Source organism: Onthophagus taurus, chromosome 1 (assembly GCF_036711975.1).
Source record: "Onthophagus taurus isolate NC chromosome 1, IU_Otau_3.0, whole genome shotgun sequence".
Classification (NCBI taxonomy): Eukaryota; Metazoa; Arthropoda; class Insecta; order Coleoptera; family Scarabaeidae; genus Onthophagus; species Onthophagus taurus.
In genome coordinates, this window is record NC_091966.1 from 14,057,710 (window position 1) to 14,074,776 (window position 17,067).

General features: G+C 32.2%; 1 protein-coding gene across 12 annotated transcripts in view; it reads right to left on the reverse strand.

The window, feature by feature from the left end:
• LOC111429421 (Potassium voltage-gated channel protein Shaker) overlaps nucleotides 1-17,067 on the reverse strand; it is a 411,559-nt gene that overhangs the window by 103,865 nt on the left and 290,627 nt on the right. For 2 of the 12 annotated variants that reach the window (XM_071197353.1, XM_023065343.2), the window contains exon 2: nucleotides 4,158-4,699. The exons of 8 other annotated variants lie outside the window; for them this stretch is intronic. In XM_071197353.1, coding sequence (XP_071053454.1) covers nucleotides 4,158-4,183 — 26 coding nt within the window. In that variant the 5' untranslated portion in view covers nucleotides 4,184-4,699. Of the gene's footprint in view, nucleotides 1-4,157; nucleotides 4,745-17,067 lie in introns of all 12 variants that reach the window. 2 more of the 12 variants (XM_023065344.2, XM_071197350.1) reach the window with 2 other exon arrangements.

Below are 17,067 nucleotides of genomic sequence, written 5' to 3' on the forward strand. Positions count from 1 at the left end.
ACAAAGAAAAGGAAGGGGATGTAAAACAACAAAACATGGAAAAAGTTTTAGATGTTAGTCTTCAAATAACACTGGAAACTAAGGAAATATGATATTTGTTAATACTTCATCATATTAATACTTCTTGTTTATATTATTATTTATTGCGGTCTGTTAATCGTAAGCGAATATATTTGCAATTTGTCCTTTTTACTGCGACCAAGTAATAATAATTGTCACTATACTGATAACATTTAGACGAATATAGACTTGCTGGACAATCTGTCGCAAAAACCTACTTTCAGAAGTAAAAGAGAAAAATAGAGCAAAGTAAGAACAAAAGGATAAAGGACTTTCCTTTCTCTTTTACATTAGAATGTATAGACGCAAACTAAGCAGTAAAAGTACTTAGTTATACTAAAAGTACTAGTTAGCAGCAGTTTGAATGATGGTGTAAAAGACATGGACCAGTTAAAGTAAAGTCTTTGGTCGATAAGGTAGTACTTACTTTAGATTACAATTCTTATGTATGAAGACTAGATCTATCTGACAGGAATGTATATGATCTAAATTGAAAAGCTCTTTACTGAAAACCTACTTCGCTTGTGCTTTCAGGTTATTGTGAGTACACACTCCAGAATTTTGGAAATACCACTAAAAAAAGCTTAATCCCTGCGCGAAAGGGGCTGATGTGTCTGAAATAGGCTCTGAAATATTTAAAAAGAAAGCAGCTAGTAATAGATGAACTTAAATACATGCAAAACTACAAGTTATGATATGAATGAACTGATAAGAGAGACATGAGAAAAGAATTTTTAACAATGTACCTACAAACATAACTTAGTTAGCTACAAATTCTATAAAACATATTTTCTGTTATGATAATTTTTTCCATATTCATAAGTACCTACATATATTTAATTAAAAGTTAAACAAAAAAATGTTGCACATAATAGTAACACTATGGAGTCAATTCTCCACAATTACCATCTTTAGCATGAACTTACATTACCTTCATGATTTATTCATAGACTACAGTTACATGTAAACCAATCGATTTGGAAGCTATTAATCTCCAGATTTCCGATTACGTCTATAGGATCTAGGATATTACCCAAATCGAAACTATCACATTAAAGCAAATGGTCAACAGCTTGCGTTTCATACCTTATCGAAGATCAATGATATGGCAAAAACGGTTATTATTAATCGCTTAGGTGCACATTGAAGGGAGGTATAGAGAGTTGGGGGAGACATTGGTAAGGCACAACCGACGAAGCACGACTTTGAAAGAGCGTTCATGCACGACAGGAAGTTTCGTGCCTTATTGCTTACACGCCAATTAGGCAATGTGGGAGCAAGAGGCGGCCTTCAACTAGGATACGCCTGCACCGTTTTCTTGACATCAAAGCAGGTGATATATTGCACGTGCGTGGAGTAATTGCAGCAGTAATTGACAATGTTTGACTAATTGATATGGACTTAATTAACTGCAGGTTTTAGTGCTGATAATGTAAACAGTCAATCATAATAATTTATTAATTCCCTTAATAGGTTAATCAGGTAAACTTAACATGCTCAATAAATACTTTACATATTTGAATGATAAGTGTTTGCTTTGTTTGAATTCTAAACAATTACAGCCAAATAGCGACTGTTGTATAATTGCGACATCGCATGCAGTAAACGGTTGGAATGTAATCTGCAAATACGTAAAAGGTTTGACCGGAATTGCGCTATCGGCAGGGGCTAATGACATGGTATTAGCGAAAATTGATATTTTTGTTTGGGCTGGTGCGGTGTGCAAAAGGGCTAAGCTTCGACGGGTAGGACGGGGTTGAGGTTAAATTTCATTAACGCCGAACAACGTAGATGCAATCTAACCCTGTAAAATATTACGTGTAGGCTTGCCCGTACATTCTGTGTGTTTAATTTCGTTCTATTAAACTAACGACATTATTAAGTCGAGTAAAGACATTAAGAAAACCTATTTCGTTTTCACAATATAATGGATTTTTGTAGTTAAAAGATAAGTTCAATTTGCGTTTACTTAATAATATTGAATCATTTCTGGCTTCCAAACGACATTTTCATCATTTAAGAAAATATAAAATAAAACTTGTGTTGTTGAGTATGATTCCATACTCTAGTTTTATCTATATCTTAAAATTTTAGTATTCATGAAAAATGTTATGTGATTTATAAAACATATTTCCTTATAAAATAGTTAAAACGCTACTCTTTTGAAACGCATTGAATATTTTAGTGGATCGTTTAAAAGGAGGATCTGCGTGTTTCCCACGTGCGCCATGCATTCAGAAGATGCGCAACTAACAATAAGTGGTGCCATAAAACGATCCTCTACACCGCCCGCACTGACGTCAGTTTAAGCTGTAAAGATTGCGTAACGAGCTCAGCTTCTTGACATATTGAGGCTATTAAAACTTTGACATGAAAAAAAGGACGAAATTTACAGTTGCCGGTTTTTACTCGGCTGTTTTTTAATAGATTGTAAACATTATTGTGAAATTTGTATATTTATGTTGGCTAGTGGGTCAATATTTTCCTTTAAGACATACATAAAGCCCGTTTGTTTTGTCGCTACTTTGTGGGTTCGTTTATCTGAATCTATTTTAAATATTTAGCCATCTTATTTGAGACTTCGGATCCAAAACCTATGTAAGGATGTTTGTCTGGTTAATTATCACCAGAAACTCGTCAGGTGAAGGGCAACTTTAAGTATTATTTAGTTACCGATTTTTCAGTATGTAGTCTAATATAGAATTATTTCAATGTTGACGATCAATACAAAATAATATAGCTAGTGTTCCGCAGATGGCGTAGTTATGTTTAAAATATTATCAATGTTTAAAATAATTTAACTTTTTCGTCTTAAATTTATCTCGAACATAAATTTAACTATTAGCTAATGAGAGCGATTAAAACAGATGCATAAACTTTTGTGGCTTATTAAATGGTTTTAAAAAATTTAATCTTATAATAATGGTTATGATTTGCACTTTTAGAAGCATATCCATCAAGAGGATGGACGAATGCCAACTGGTTTTAGAATAATGGCTGGTTTTTATCATTCCTTTGTAATGGATTTTCAGAAGAAAACAATATTGAGATTTATTAGTTGTGAAGTTTCTGTATAATTTTGTTGAATTGAGTTGGGTGAGTTTTTTTAAATTACATTTTCATAACATCCAAAATCTAGGATATTATTTAAAAGCAGAACAGTAAACCCTTATTTATATTTTATAAACGTGATAAATATCCACATTAATATTCAGAACGCGGATGACTCGCAAATGGGCCATTAAAGTCAGAATTAATCGCAGAACTTTTTAAAACTTCAAAAAGCAGAATCAGTTTTACAAGACATTAACGTCAATTCAAACAAATTATGTTTGATTTCAATAATTTTAAATATACAAGATATACAAATATATCAAGGTTTTACCTTGATATATTTGTATAATAAAAATAACGGATAAAATATTTTTAAGGCATACTATTCTCTATTCTATGTTCATAAGTAAACTCAAGGTATTCCCCGAGTTGTCTACATATATGATGCATACTTACATCAAAGACGATGTTCTAGTTTTAATTGTTATTCGGCGCTAGATTGTTGTATATCTTTATTGAACTAACTGTAGAATTAACACTAGACCTAGAACTAGAAACATTCGGGCTTAGCCGTACGTCTCTCTTATTCGGCGTTAGAGGGTGTTGTATATTTTTCATGGAACTAAAACTAGAACTAACACTAGCCCTAGAACTAGAAAGTTTCGGGTTTAGCCAAACGTCTTCAGTCTGAAGCGCTAGATTGTTGAATATTTTTATTGAACTAACTGCAGAACTAACTCTAGACCTAGAACTAGAAACATTCGGGTTTAGCCGTCTTAAGAGACGCGCGGCTAAACTTGAATGTTATTCGGCGCTTGATTGTTGTATATTTGTATTGGACTAAAAGTAGAACTAACTAATAAAGAACGCAACGGTGTGGATAGTTGTTCGAATTAGTTTGAACGAACACTTGCTTCCTTATATTAATCCGTCATATCGAGGTTTTACAGTTTTACATAAATTTTATTTTGAAAAGTGAAAGAATTCTACTTAATACATTTTTCAAACAATTCAAACAATAAATTCAACTAATCGAAACTTACCCTCCAGCAACCAATATCATCTGCATCTTTCATCGATTCTAAAGACCTCCTCCAGAGTCTCTCCGATTACTCCCCATAGTGTTGTCACAGCACTTTAAGAAAATCCTTAAACTTTCTCCCTTTGATCATTTCCTCCATTAAAACGACAAAGAATCGATATCGTGACATTTATAAATAAGACGCGAAATCGCGCGGCGTCAACACTTTCACAGAAATCCGAAGACAAAACCGTGACTCGATACTTTCTTTTCGGATGTATAAGCCGAAAATAAATGTCAATAACGGAGAACTTATGTGTGTGCTATTTTCGGTTATTGTGTTTGATGATGCGCAAAGTTCGGTAGGAACGATTCCACTTATAAATAAATTATTCGGGTAGTTTTCCGATTATTATTGAATGTTCGGACGATGCCCGAACCTTTCACGTCGACGACTGTGGTGTTTACGCGAATCGCTTGCGAGAATCGGCGATTTTTGAACCGTTAAGCTCTCCGAGCCAACAACGTCGATGTAATAGGTCTCTAAAATATTGCGTTCGTGGACTGAAACGACCAACGAAAACGTTACGTGTGAAGCTATTTATCTGTCTGGGGAATTTATACATAGAGAAATGTTACAAAAAATATAGAAATTAGAAATTCATTTCAAAATTTCTTTTTTTACAAAAATCATTGTTTTTACTGAAATTGTTTTTGATCTCAAATTACGTCCGAAGAGTTATAATTTAAAATTATGTGTAATGTTGGTTTGCTCATACATTCTTATGCAAAGTACGTTAAGTTGCATTAAGGCTTACCGTCTTCCTTGTTAAATTTATCTGAAAGATAAATCCTGTTTTAAACACTCTCTCTCATTGGCTAATAGCGTTATCTATCAGATAAATTTAACGAGAAAATAGTAATGGGCTTAGGTTCATAGTTATAGCAAACCAAATCATGATCTTTAAACTCCGTTAAGTAGTTAGTTGAATCTCCTAATCGAACGAATACTCCAAACTTAATTCATTTGAAAAGCAATTTCTCCGAGAGGAAAACACATTTAATGATTGAAAATGGAGTTTGAAATTCTGGTTTATGCCTTTTAGGTAAGGAAATCTTAGGTCTACTTTACAGATCAACAATCATTATTGCTGATCAACATGTGTAGAATTTAGAATATTGTTATGATTCTTTCATTTTCAGAAAGCTAACAGTTGTAATAACGTATATACATTTTGTGTATACAATATACTTGATTGTTACATTTAAAAGTGTGTTTTGATTTATTTTTAAAGTGTACATTTTAAATCAAGTTATATCAAATAATTTGCTAGGTGCAGTTCTAACAATGTTTGAGGGTACGGTTATAACATAACACTACATTTTCTTTTTAATTATCTACATAACGAGGCAATGTGTTAGAAACAAAGAACGTGTTAGAGATCGCAGATTGATTTACAACATTATAAAGATGTAATTTTGTAATTCTACATAACGTTTGTCCATTTAGAAAACCGTACCACAATCTCCTCATCTGTAGTGTCTATGTTAAACATACAACTGTAACAAAACCTGCCTCTTGGTCTTAAAAATGAACAAACCAAGAATTATCTGTACGTTAAACGAATGTAAAACTTTTCGTGAACTTTTTCGGGAAGAAACCTACTTCACAGATTACTAGTATACGTACATGATGTGATTGGTAAATTATTCATTATGCAAAAAAATTCGAATACTATAGCCGATTTAGTAATATATTCATTATAGACCTATCCACTAATCCTGCGCTGGATTTAGATCATCTTAGCATAGATTTTCTACTATAAATATATCGTTATTGTAAATAGCTTTTATTGTCATTTTCTGTATAGAATTAAAAGACAATAGCTAAAATACATAACATACAAATTCAGATTAATGATCGCTCCCCCTCCTTTCCCTCATTACCTTTGCCATCCACGCTCTCCCTTCCCCCCCTGCAACCAGTATACGCGCTATATGATCAATTGTCTCCCAATTATCCCCACACAATGTACACATACTCTCCTCATCCCCCATCCAAGTCACTCCTCTGCTCCAGCCTATCCTCTTACTCCTCATCTTTTCCAGCTTTAACTCCTCTCTCGCTATATATCCCGGAGTCTCCCTGCTCAACCCCAATATCCACCTCCAATATCTCTTCTGGATCTTCTCCACCATCTCGTGTTCCTTCCACCCTATACATTATCACACTCCTCACCAATTCATCAAATATTATTTTCCGACGGCACAAATTTTTTCAAAATATTCGTTTCCTCCAGCTTCATATCTGCCCCAACGATCTATTTGTCTTTCTAACTGTCTGAATAATTTGACACCCCCCATTCTATTATCCGTCCGAAAGGTAAAACTCAAGTATATAAATTCTCCATTCTCACTTCTCTCTTTTTCGTCTCCCACCCTTGGAGAATTTTATAATCTTCGTCCTTTCAACATTCACCGCCAAGTCCTTCCACTCAAAGTCCTCTATTGATTTCATTACTTCTTTCAACTCTTTAGCCTATGTTGCCACCACTACCAGATCATCTTCATATGATAACAAATGTATCTTTAACCTCTCTTTTAGCTCCTCTATATACGTCGCGAATAAACTCGGGTTTAATGAGCATCACTTCCTCAACCCTCTAGTCGCATCTCAATCCTTCAGTCATATTTTCACTCATCCTCACCTTCGACACAGTCTCCGGGCATAGCTATTCTGTCCTCTGTATTACATATTCACTCATTCCCCTTTTTCTTAGCTCCTTCCACAATTTCTCCATACAACCTTCTGCCTTTTTTCTCTAGTTCTCTATTCACCAGATGTCTCAATACAAATCTATTGTCTATAGTCCATCAGATTTTCTGCTAAACAAGCCACTAAACTCTTTATCAATATTAATAAAAGTGACAACTAGAAACTGAATAATTACATGAAAATTCATATTTGTAAACATTGTTGTCTTTCTGTTTATAAGAAACATAGCAGAATCGCTAGTGTCCTATAACTCAAAAAGAAAAAAAAATATTAGAGTATTAAAATTTTGTGTACAATAACATATCCATAAATTGGTCCAAAGAGCTTTGCTAAATGGCCTAAATTGCCGAATTAATTTAAAGGTATTTGGTTGATACAGCGTTCCATTACTCCATACTGCTACAAATGTTATCATGGCGACTAATTCTAGTCACCAAAGTGCACAGCACGATATAATCAACATATAAACCATACGACTCCTTGTGCCGTAGGTACTCTGTTGTGGTCTTTCCATAAGTGGCACGGAAGTCCAAATGCTTTTGGTTCTTGGTTGATTCATAGATGATGTTGTAGTTGTTTCTATCCAGTTCATCAGCAAGATTTTCATATCAAGATAAGCAAGATCCTCCTGAATAGGTAGCGATGTGTTGTCAGTTGATAACTGGTTGGGACAAATAATGAAAAAAAGCGAATATGGTAAAAACGTCATCAAGTAAATTGAAAATATTGGAGTGTATATTCTGTGTCTACATTGTTAATAAAATTTGGTCAATGCTTCTACTCATTGATGAGAAAAAGATGTTTATTGATTTTTTAATATTAATGAACAGCATCGGTTTTTATTATTTGAAGAGAGTGCGAAATTAAAGATGAATAACTATTTAAGTGTTTCATAACATTTTTGATATTGGGATCTGGGCCGTTTTAAACTGGAAACAAATATTGAAAAAATAAGAAACACCAGATAATTTTTAACGCTAATACCAATGAAGAATATGAATCAACATTAAGAGTCATGAACTTAAAATCAAACGTGTCAGAACAACGATACCTGTTGTAAAGTACCTAATATGATACTAAGAGTTTTTAGAGCGTTTACCAACAGTTTACTTACTGTTAAATCACATTCTTGCATATGTTCTTCAACGAAGAAATACATTGAATCAATTTGGTTTTTTTTTTAACATGCAAGCATACCAAATTATAAAGTCGACTGGTGTAAAACTCAAAACCACACATTACAACAGAGTTTTTTAGTGTTTTTAATGAGAAAAATGTCCCTTTTCAAGCCCAAAAATATGTTATAAATACGTATGAATGAACGAGAAAGAATATGCATGGAGGAAATACTTATTTTATATTATGGTGCGTACCTCATCATACTTTAAATAAAATTGTGCTTTATAATGATTTTTATTTGTCACAAAATTGTAAGGGACGAATATGGAAGTTTTGAATGCGTGGTATATGGAACCATTCATTTAGCTCTTCAAGAAAGCTCAAAAATACAAAAATAAATGTTTTCTTTCTGCGGATTATATTGAAATTTGTTGGAATGCTTGAATCAAACTGCTAATCTATATTGTGTCGTATTTACATATAATACTCAGTTTTCAAGAATTGTATATTAAATTTGATCTTTCGATCTGAATGAAAAAAGACACAGTATATAGATTCACGTCGTGCAATATAATCCAGATGATTCTATAAAATACAAATTATGCCACACTTAAAGGTTGAAAATTAAGGGAACTAAATGTACTGATACTATTGTAACACTTCACACTGAATATATTATTTCTGTTCGTGCTTAAGTGTTCTGAAGTTTCTTTTTTAGTTTTATGTTTTGAATAAAATATGTTCCTTTTACGTTCTATGTTGAATAAATAAATAAAGAGTATAACGAGAAAGCACCATGTATTTGTGTTCAGAGAAGACGCAAAGCCGCATCGTGTGGTTGCTTGTGCGGTAGTGTTAAAGAGGAAATAATGGAACAAATGGTTACATTAACTAACAAACGGTTGAAAAACAATTAATTCTTAATATTTAAAATACTGGCATATTTACTAGTGATAGTAAATCACAATATAATATAGTATTTTCGAGGATAATGTTGGTTAATTTTTCTTCGAGTTGGTGGCACGGAAAAGAAAAAGGCGGTGACAATATGAAAAAAATGCCATAACCTTACCAAACAGTACATTTGACCCATACAAGACAGATATATTTCCAATTATGTTTTTCTTTCGAAAACGAGATTATAAAGAGTGGAAAAAATGATGCCGAACATAGCATGAAGCGTGAAAACCTAGTGCAAGATGGAATATATAAAATTAACCTCAGCTTCTGCAAATTCAACTTTATAACAAAAAAACCGATCTTGTATGTGCAAGACTGAAGCAAAATTAACTTTGCGTTTATTCAGTTGCACGAGATAATTAAATTTTAATTTAATAATGAAAGAATACAAATACGGTAAATTGATGCACCTTCAAAAATACAAAATATCATAATTGCTAAGGTTGATGTTGCTATAAAAGGAGAACTTATTTTTACAACATTCCTAATTATATCTGGTATAAATTATTAAGTAGTATTTTAGTTCAATTTATGTTCTGATGCGTTGAGTATTCTACAACCTGTTGAAAATGCTGACCTACGTCGTAAATAGCGGTAAAAATTCGCTAACTCCATTGAATAAGGAACTTCTTAAAGAAGAACTAAAAGAACTTTAACAAGTTTGCGAATCGCTTTGGAAGGTTTGAATAGTGTTCATATCCATTTCCAGACTAGACGCTTTGTTATATGCCACCAAAAAGAGTTAATTCGTTATTATTATCGATCTCAAATCTGGCTATTATGAGATTGGTGTCAATGAAGCAATTCGCGATAAAAGACCCATTATGAGAGTATATTCTGATTTTGTCGTGTGCCATTAGTATTTAAAAATGCGTCGGCTTGCGTATTTGGACGATTTGGCTATTTTGTGAAAAAGTTATGACTGCGCTAATGATTTGGATTTGATGTGTACGCTTAACCGTAAATCGAGAACAAAATAAATTTTGTTGTAAAGGAATATGGTGCGAAACCATAAGGAATGTGTATTATTTATGTAAACTTGCTGTTGGTGTCGTAGATTTATTCATCATTTTGTTTTTGTATCGCAATCGTTCAGTGATTCTTTGAAATCTCTAAGGAGTTTTTAACGATAACTCCCATTTTCCAACACAACTACGCAGTGCTCTTTGCGCTATGATACTTCAAAGAAAAAAAAGAGTATCCCGTTGAATACGCATCAAGGCCAACGGTGTGGAAAGAAATTATGTAACCACTAACCCAGAACCAGTTGCTGTTGATTTGGTATTGAATAGTTATCACTTATTATTTGATTATCACCCGTTTAGGGGGTTGTTAATATTGAAGTCTTACAGTTATGACATAATGTTTTGATATTAAAACGCAATGTCAGATTCATATATATCATAGATAATGTTGAGGATTCTTATGTATATGATGAATTTTACCGACGACGAATGGCTGTAGACGATTCTTTATAATCCGAAAAATGATAATGAAGTTATAATACTGATTGTGCAACACATTAAGGAGATGAAACGTGATGTATGAATACAACGATGGAATGTTAAGCGACTAATTAATTTTTCTATACAATTGTATAGAGTGAAAGGTACAAAGCAATTAATCAGAAATCTGCACTATTTGGTATTGCTACTGCGATAGACTATGCCAAACTTTAATTGTCGAAGTTTTTATGAAATATAATGTTCCATGTCGGAGGATAACGTTGTTCAATTTGTAAGCGATATTACTTCATGTTTTGGAAGTTCGTCCAAATTTGATTTCTTTGTGCTTGTCTGCCATTCGATTTGTCATCAACACTGAAAAATGGGAAATAACTGGATCTACACCAGCATTTCTTACTTTCGGCCAAGAGCTACGATGGCTACACAATGTTTATTCCATACAAAGACAACAAACTCAAAACCAGAATGTTGACAAATAAAATAATTATAACATTCAAGTCAAACATTAGTACTTTAGAAGTAAGTACAGGCATCAACGTACTTCCATAAGCCGTATTGATGTATAAAATTTGGGAAAGAGGATTACATAAGAGTGTTTGAAGTTCTCAATTCTCATTTGGTTTCGTATGTTTTTATTGCACTGATAGACTGACATAATTTGCAAAAACATCCACTAATTTCGAAGAAGATATTACGAATTTTAAAGAAGTGAGATAACTTAATATTTAATATATTTTCATAAACAAAAAAGTTGCCTTGAATTATCATCATGTCTTACTTCATATGAAAAATTGCTAACGAATGTGTGCCTAGAACCTGTCTAAGGGCTATTATCATCACTAAAAAAACGTAAACAACACATGATTAATTCAATTAGTATGAATATAACGTTGAGTAAATTCAATTTGTTAACTAATAGATATGCTAATTCTTTATTAATTAGGTTTAAAACAATTAAGGAATTGTTCATTTACTAATTTCTCGGCTCAACGATAATCAATAAACTTTAATAAACCAACAAGAGCACCGTAATATTGAGTTTTGTTAACGGATAAGTTCGAATTCAGAACTGTAATTAAATCGCGAAACTCTAATTCTATGAGTTATGTACGTTACATTTAGAACATGCTATAAAAAGAGTTTTCATAGTTTTTACCGTGAAAATTTTCGTAGTTCAAATGATTCTCAAGGCTTTTTTTAAATTAATGCGGATGCTATAACCGAAATATTCGCGGAAATCAATCCTAGCAAAAATTGCACCAATTAGAGCGATAGAGGCCAGACATGTGGCAATCAGCATATGCTTGTTTTGAAAACCCAACATTTCAAATTCAGCTGAGATAAAATTAACTGAAACATCATAAAACACTTGTTAGCTGTTCTTTTATTTTAGTCAATTTGAACTGAATGGCTTTGATTACATTAGTTTGGATGAGATAAATAATAAATAAAGTTTTAATATCTTATCTTTCCAGTGCTAAATTTTTTTGATCAAATATTTGCAATGTTGTTGTTCTTAGCCCTTAAAAATGTAAGCTGCGGAATTCGCCCAGATCTATTCGAACGAATAAAATATACCACGACTGTGTTAGCCATAGATTCCAGACAGAGATTTAAAAATGAAACAATGAGTATAGTCGGGGTTTCAAATCGATTTAATTTTAAAATGATTTACATTTCCATATTTTCATTTCCATTTTCTTCACATTCTGTGGCGATTTAATTTTATTTTAAAATACGGTTTATATCGTTTTTTTTTAGAAAATCGTTTTTCTAAAATATCTGATAACATTGTTGTGATATATAGTGTTTCTCAAAAGTATTTTAAGATAGAATAATAGTAGCATCAATTGTTACGCATGGCTTTTATCTATCTCAATTGAATGGGAATTTATGCGTTACTTTTGGGAAACATTGTATGTATAATGAAATATTTACGAATTTTGCAGTAGTCGAGGTTTCACATTTTACTTTAACGATGTCAAGCGATGATTGAAAGTGCATTCAAGAGGATGAACGTCACCTAAATGACATTATTTTTCACACTTGAATACGTAACGAAAATGGCAGGTGTTGACCTTTAAATACGTACGTTTTTTAATTATTTTTTTGAAAGCCGCCTGACTCAAGTCTTCGATCTTTGTTTCGAATGGATTTAATTTTAAGTCCATCGTATTCTCAGTCATCTTTAACCACTTTTTTTACCTTCTATTTGTTAGAATAATCGATTTTCTTCAAATATTGATGCGTTTCGATTTTATTTCACCAACAAACAAACCTTGCACTCAAGGTCATAAGTTTACCTCAAGATTACAACGTATTTAGTAAAGTTAAGGAAATCATGGATGGTTAATGCAACATCGTAGATGATATAAAAGCGAAACAACTGAGATGATTGGGCTATGTCCAAAGAATGAATGAGAATCGACTTATCAAACAGATCCGAAAGTGGAAGCAGCATGGTTGTGTAAAGATAGGAAAACCAAAGATCAACTGGAGAGAGAATTGATAAGGAGCAAAATCTGTGGAAAGGATAGAGACTAGTGTAGACTAGGAATTGCAAGACGTCGGAGAACGTTCTGAGCTGATATTAAAGTAAGGAAAATGGTCAAGAAAGGAGAATGTAATGAATATTAAAAAATAGATGTTTTTCTTAAATGTGTAGATATGAACAAAATACACTGTGATATCCTTGAAAATGAAAATGACAATTAAAGTGACGTACAGGTTTAGTATTACTGTTATTAACCATTATTGTTTTAATGGAACATTAAGAAGTTATGGTGAGATAAAATGACAACAATGTGATATCTGACCAATTCCAATACCAGTTCTATTAAAAAACCAAACTAGTAGTAGAACTTTATAGATTTTATTGTAGTAGAAACTACTTACTAAAGCTAAAATAAAAGTATTATATCATTACATATGGAACAATAACTAAATAAGTAAAGGACGAGCATATTGTATATGTATTAGGCATTAGGCATCAACACTATTTTCACTAAAACATTTATTTACTGTTTAAGAGTTTAAAATGTAAGCTTAAAAGCTGCAATTGATAAAATGATTTGTAAAGAATAATGTATAACTGTAAGAACTTTCATTGTCATCATGAATTTCAGAAAAATTTCATGAAAATATGATATTATCTCTGTACATTATATCCTACTTTTATATGATGGTGATAGACTAGCAACAATTGCAAAGCGTCCATCAATAGATAGAGAGCACGGAAAAAACATTTGGCTAAAAATACAGGATTTAGTGTCATTTCTGATTACCAGATCTAACTCATTTTTTTTCAAGAAATTAAAAACGACTGTGGATTTCATAACATATCAATCCATACATCCTCATATATGAAGCTATGATAAGGTTTCTTTTAATTATGGATTAAAGATTTAATTGTCCAAATCTTTTGTGATGATTTCTTCAGGAATGTTTATTACCCTTAATACCCTTCTAAGACGATAACTTTTGAACTGTAGTAGAGTTATTCATAGACAACTTAGGAGATATAAGTAGTTTAGTTAGATAAGTGCACAATATTATTTTGGGCACTTAAATCTGCCACATTTTGATTTATACAACTAAACATATATAATCATGGAACCATTCACTCTCAGCCCATACTAAGCTCCTGGTGTCTGGACGTGGTTGCTTGGAGATCTATGACTACTTCTATACATAATAGGACAAAAATGATAATGTTCGCAAGCTTTGGAGTTCATGTAATAGAGCATATAAAGTACAATATTTTTAATACAGCGTTTTTTATTCCATATATGCCATTTCGTTAGGTTGTGTTCATAGAATCTTCAGAATGAGACATCAAGAATTTCACTAACACATCAGCAATTATCTTAGCTTCTTAGTTATATATTGATTTTACTTCTGGCAATTTGGTTATACAAAAATTATTATGGTTACTTTTAGGCTCTGGAAATGTCACGAAAATTATGGCGACAAGTTTGTTGAACTGGCCTCCTCTATTAAGATCCAACGTGTCTTGCAATATCTTTCTCTAAATACAATAGAAAAGACTTCTTGGTCCTATTGGGCCAAAGATGCTTATGTAATAGATTCACTAAAGAAAGATTGCAATAATCACGTAGACATGATCCACTTGTTTTTCTAAATGTTGAACAAACTGCACTTGTTATGCATCGTGTATGGGAACTATCAGCTCATTAATTATCCACACATACATTATCTTTCTACTTATTTCAATGGCAGCCAGATTCTTCTAATGATTCTTCCTTGAAAGTGTATGATGATTATTAATGAAATTTATATTTGAAATAAATTAACTAGAGTGGCCTACACTAGTGTTTTGTATGGCACTAATATACTAACAACCTCAGACACTCTTTTAGATCCTCAACATATGCAATTTTAAATTACGTATTCGAAGAAAAAAACTCATTTTCAAAAAGCGTTGTAAATTAAATTGTTATAATAAAATTAAAATTAAACAAAAAGTGATCTTCCAGAAAAATTAAATTTGGTTTTATTTAACGTCAACGTTCTTCTACAAATGCAAAAAGTGGCACTTCTCAATTTCAAACCACTTTGGCCACTTTCAAAAAACGTCAAATTCAAAATAGCAACGTAACATTTGATTGAAACTTAGGATTTTGTTTAACATAATCTAAATGAGCGGTTATAACCTGAAATAAGGATTCGGTTTCAACTTATTTTCAAAAACCATTAAATTGAAATCAATGATTTGTAAAATATTGTATAAAAAACAACATTCAATATAAATTTAAAATTTGGTATAACTTAACCCTAAACAGTATTTAACAATGTCGTTAAGCTTTAAATTTTTAGTTCAAATTCATTTCCAACAAAACAATCTTTCTCGTTTCCCTTATTTGCGTCATATTGAAATCAATGACGCTTGAACAAATTTTTGTTTCAAAACTGATCATCCAAGAAACTTTAAATTTATTGTTATTTAACCTCAAACATGCTTCTGTAACCCTAAAAAGTTTCAATTTTCAACTCCAATCCATTTAGAGAAAGAAACTTTTCCTTAACTCCATTTTCAATAACTGAAGTGGCCTACATCCAATTTCAGGATAAAAACCTCTTCAAAAATAATCGAAACTTCGAGGTCAAATTACTAAAATTAGAAAAAAACAAAAAACTAAATCTAACGTCTTTATACAGTATATTGAATAACCATTGAATGCCATTCAAACCAGTAGCCACTGTTTAATTAGTTCTGGAAACAAGGTATTAATATTTAAAATTCCTCAAAAGCCTCAGTTATTTTGCTTATTTGAAGTTAAAATAGTGCATTACAATGTTTGGAATTTTAAATTAAGTCAAAGGATAATTAAATATTATCTCAACTACAGAGTACAATAACGTTTTATGACAATATCCTTTAGCGAACCGCGGAGACGTTATAAAATTAATGGACTATAAACATAAAAGGTGGTCATGCGTTTCAAACTAGATATCGTGCATACTGCAAGTTGTGCAATTTCAGCAGCCACTTATGCCTTTTATGTGTCTGTTACAGACACGGTTTCGAAGGCAATACTGGTCTGCAGACTTTACGATCTAAGCGACAAAGTCTATGGAAATTACTGGCAACTTGACAAAATTTGCGAATATTAAGTCGAACTTGTTTTGTTTACGCAAACCAGTTGTTTATAAATGTCGTAAAGATTGAAAAACGTTCAAAACAAATTTAGAATCTTTGGTTTGGTTTATTTTTTTTTAAGTAAAACTAATTTACCTACATTCCTTATTATTACGTAAAGTTTATCTGAAAACACCACACCAACAAGAGTGTTTGTTATAAGCTACAGCTCAGTGTCGGCTGAGAACGTATTTACAACAATTCGCAAGGCCTCGTTACCGAGCAGTTAGCAACGTCTGGAATCCTGTGATAACAATCGATCTGGTGGCTTTCTTTTATGCACAAGAACAAGCTCCAATTAGTAGTGGTTGAAAACCTACGCGGCACACAATTTTGCGAACTCATCAAGATTTCCATTGAAAACATTTTTAAAAAAAGTGTTCTTCAATATAACCTAAATGAAATAATAAAGTAATATAAGTATTTAAATGTGTTTCATTTTATGGAAAGATTAAGTGTCCGATATCTTTAGTGTGAATGTAGGTGTATAAAATATGTTGGTGCAATTGCAGAAAATATAGAAGCAGTGGACCCGAAGTACTTCGGCCAGATGTCCACTGTTTAAATTTATTGCACTTCGTTTCCAGCTGCATTTAGAACGGTCGGACCTATTTCGAATCGTTCCTCCTAATTTCGAACGTTACTATTTATAAACACGATTCTACTCCAAGACGTTCTATTTACGGATGGTGTGCAACGAAAATAAGCGACCACACGGTTTATGAATTATTCAACTGGATGATGTTGCAATTGACCTTGTAATGGACTAGGGAAGGTGTCATTAACTTGCTGAAACGCGTGTGAAGTACAATTTGTCATGCCAACAGTACATAATTTTGAAAGCGATATTATACATAAAAGGATTTGAAGTTTATTTGGATGATATTTTAAAAAATGCATTAGATCACAATAACCTTAAACAACGTTCATAAAATAAACATCGAACGCTTTA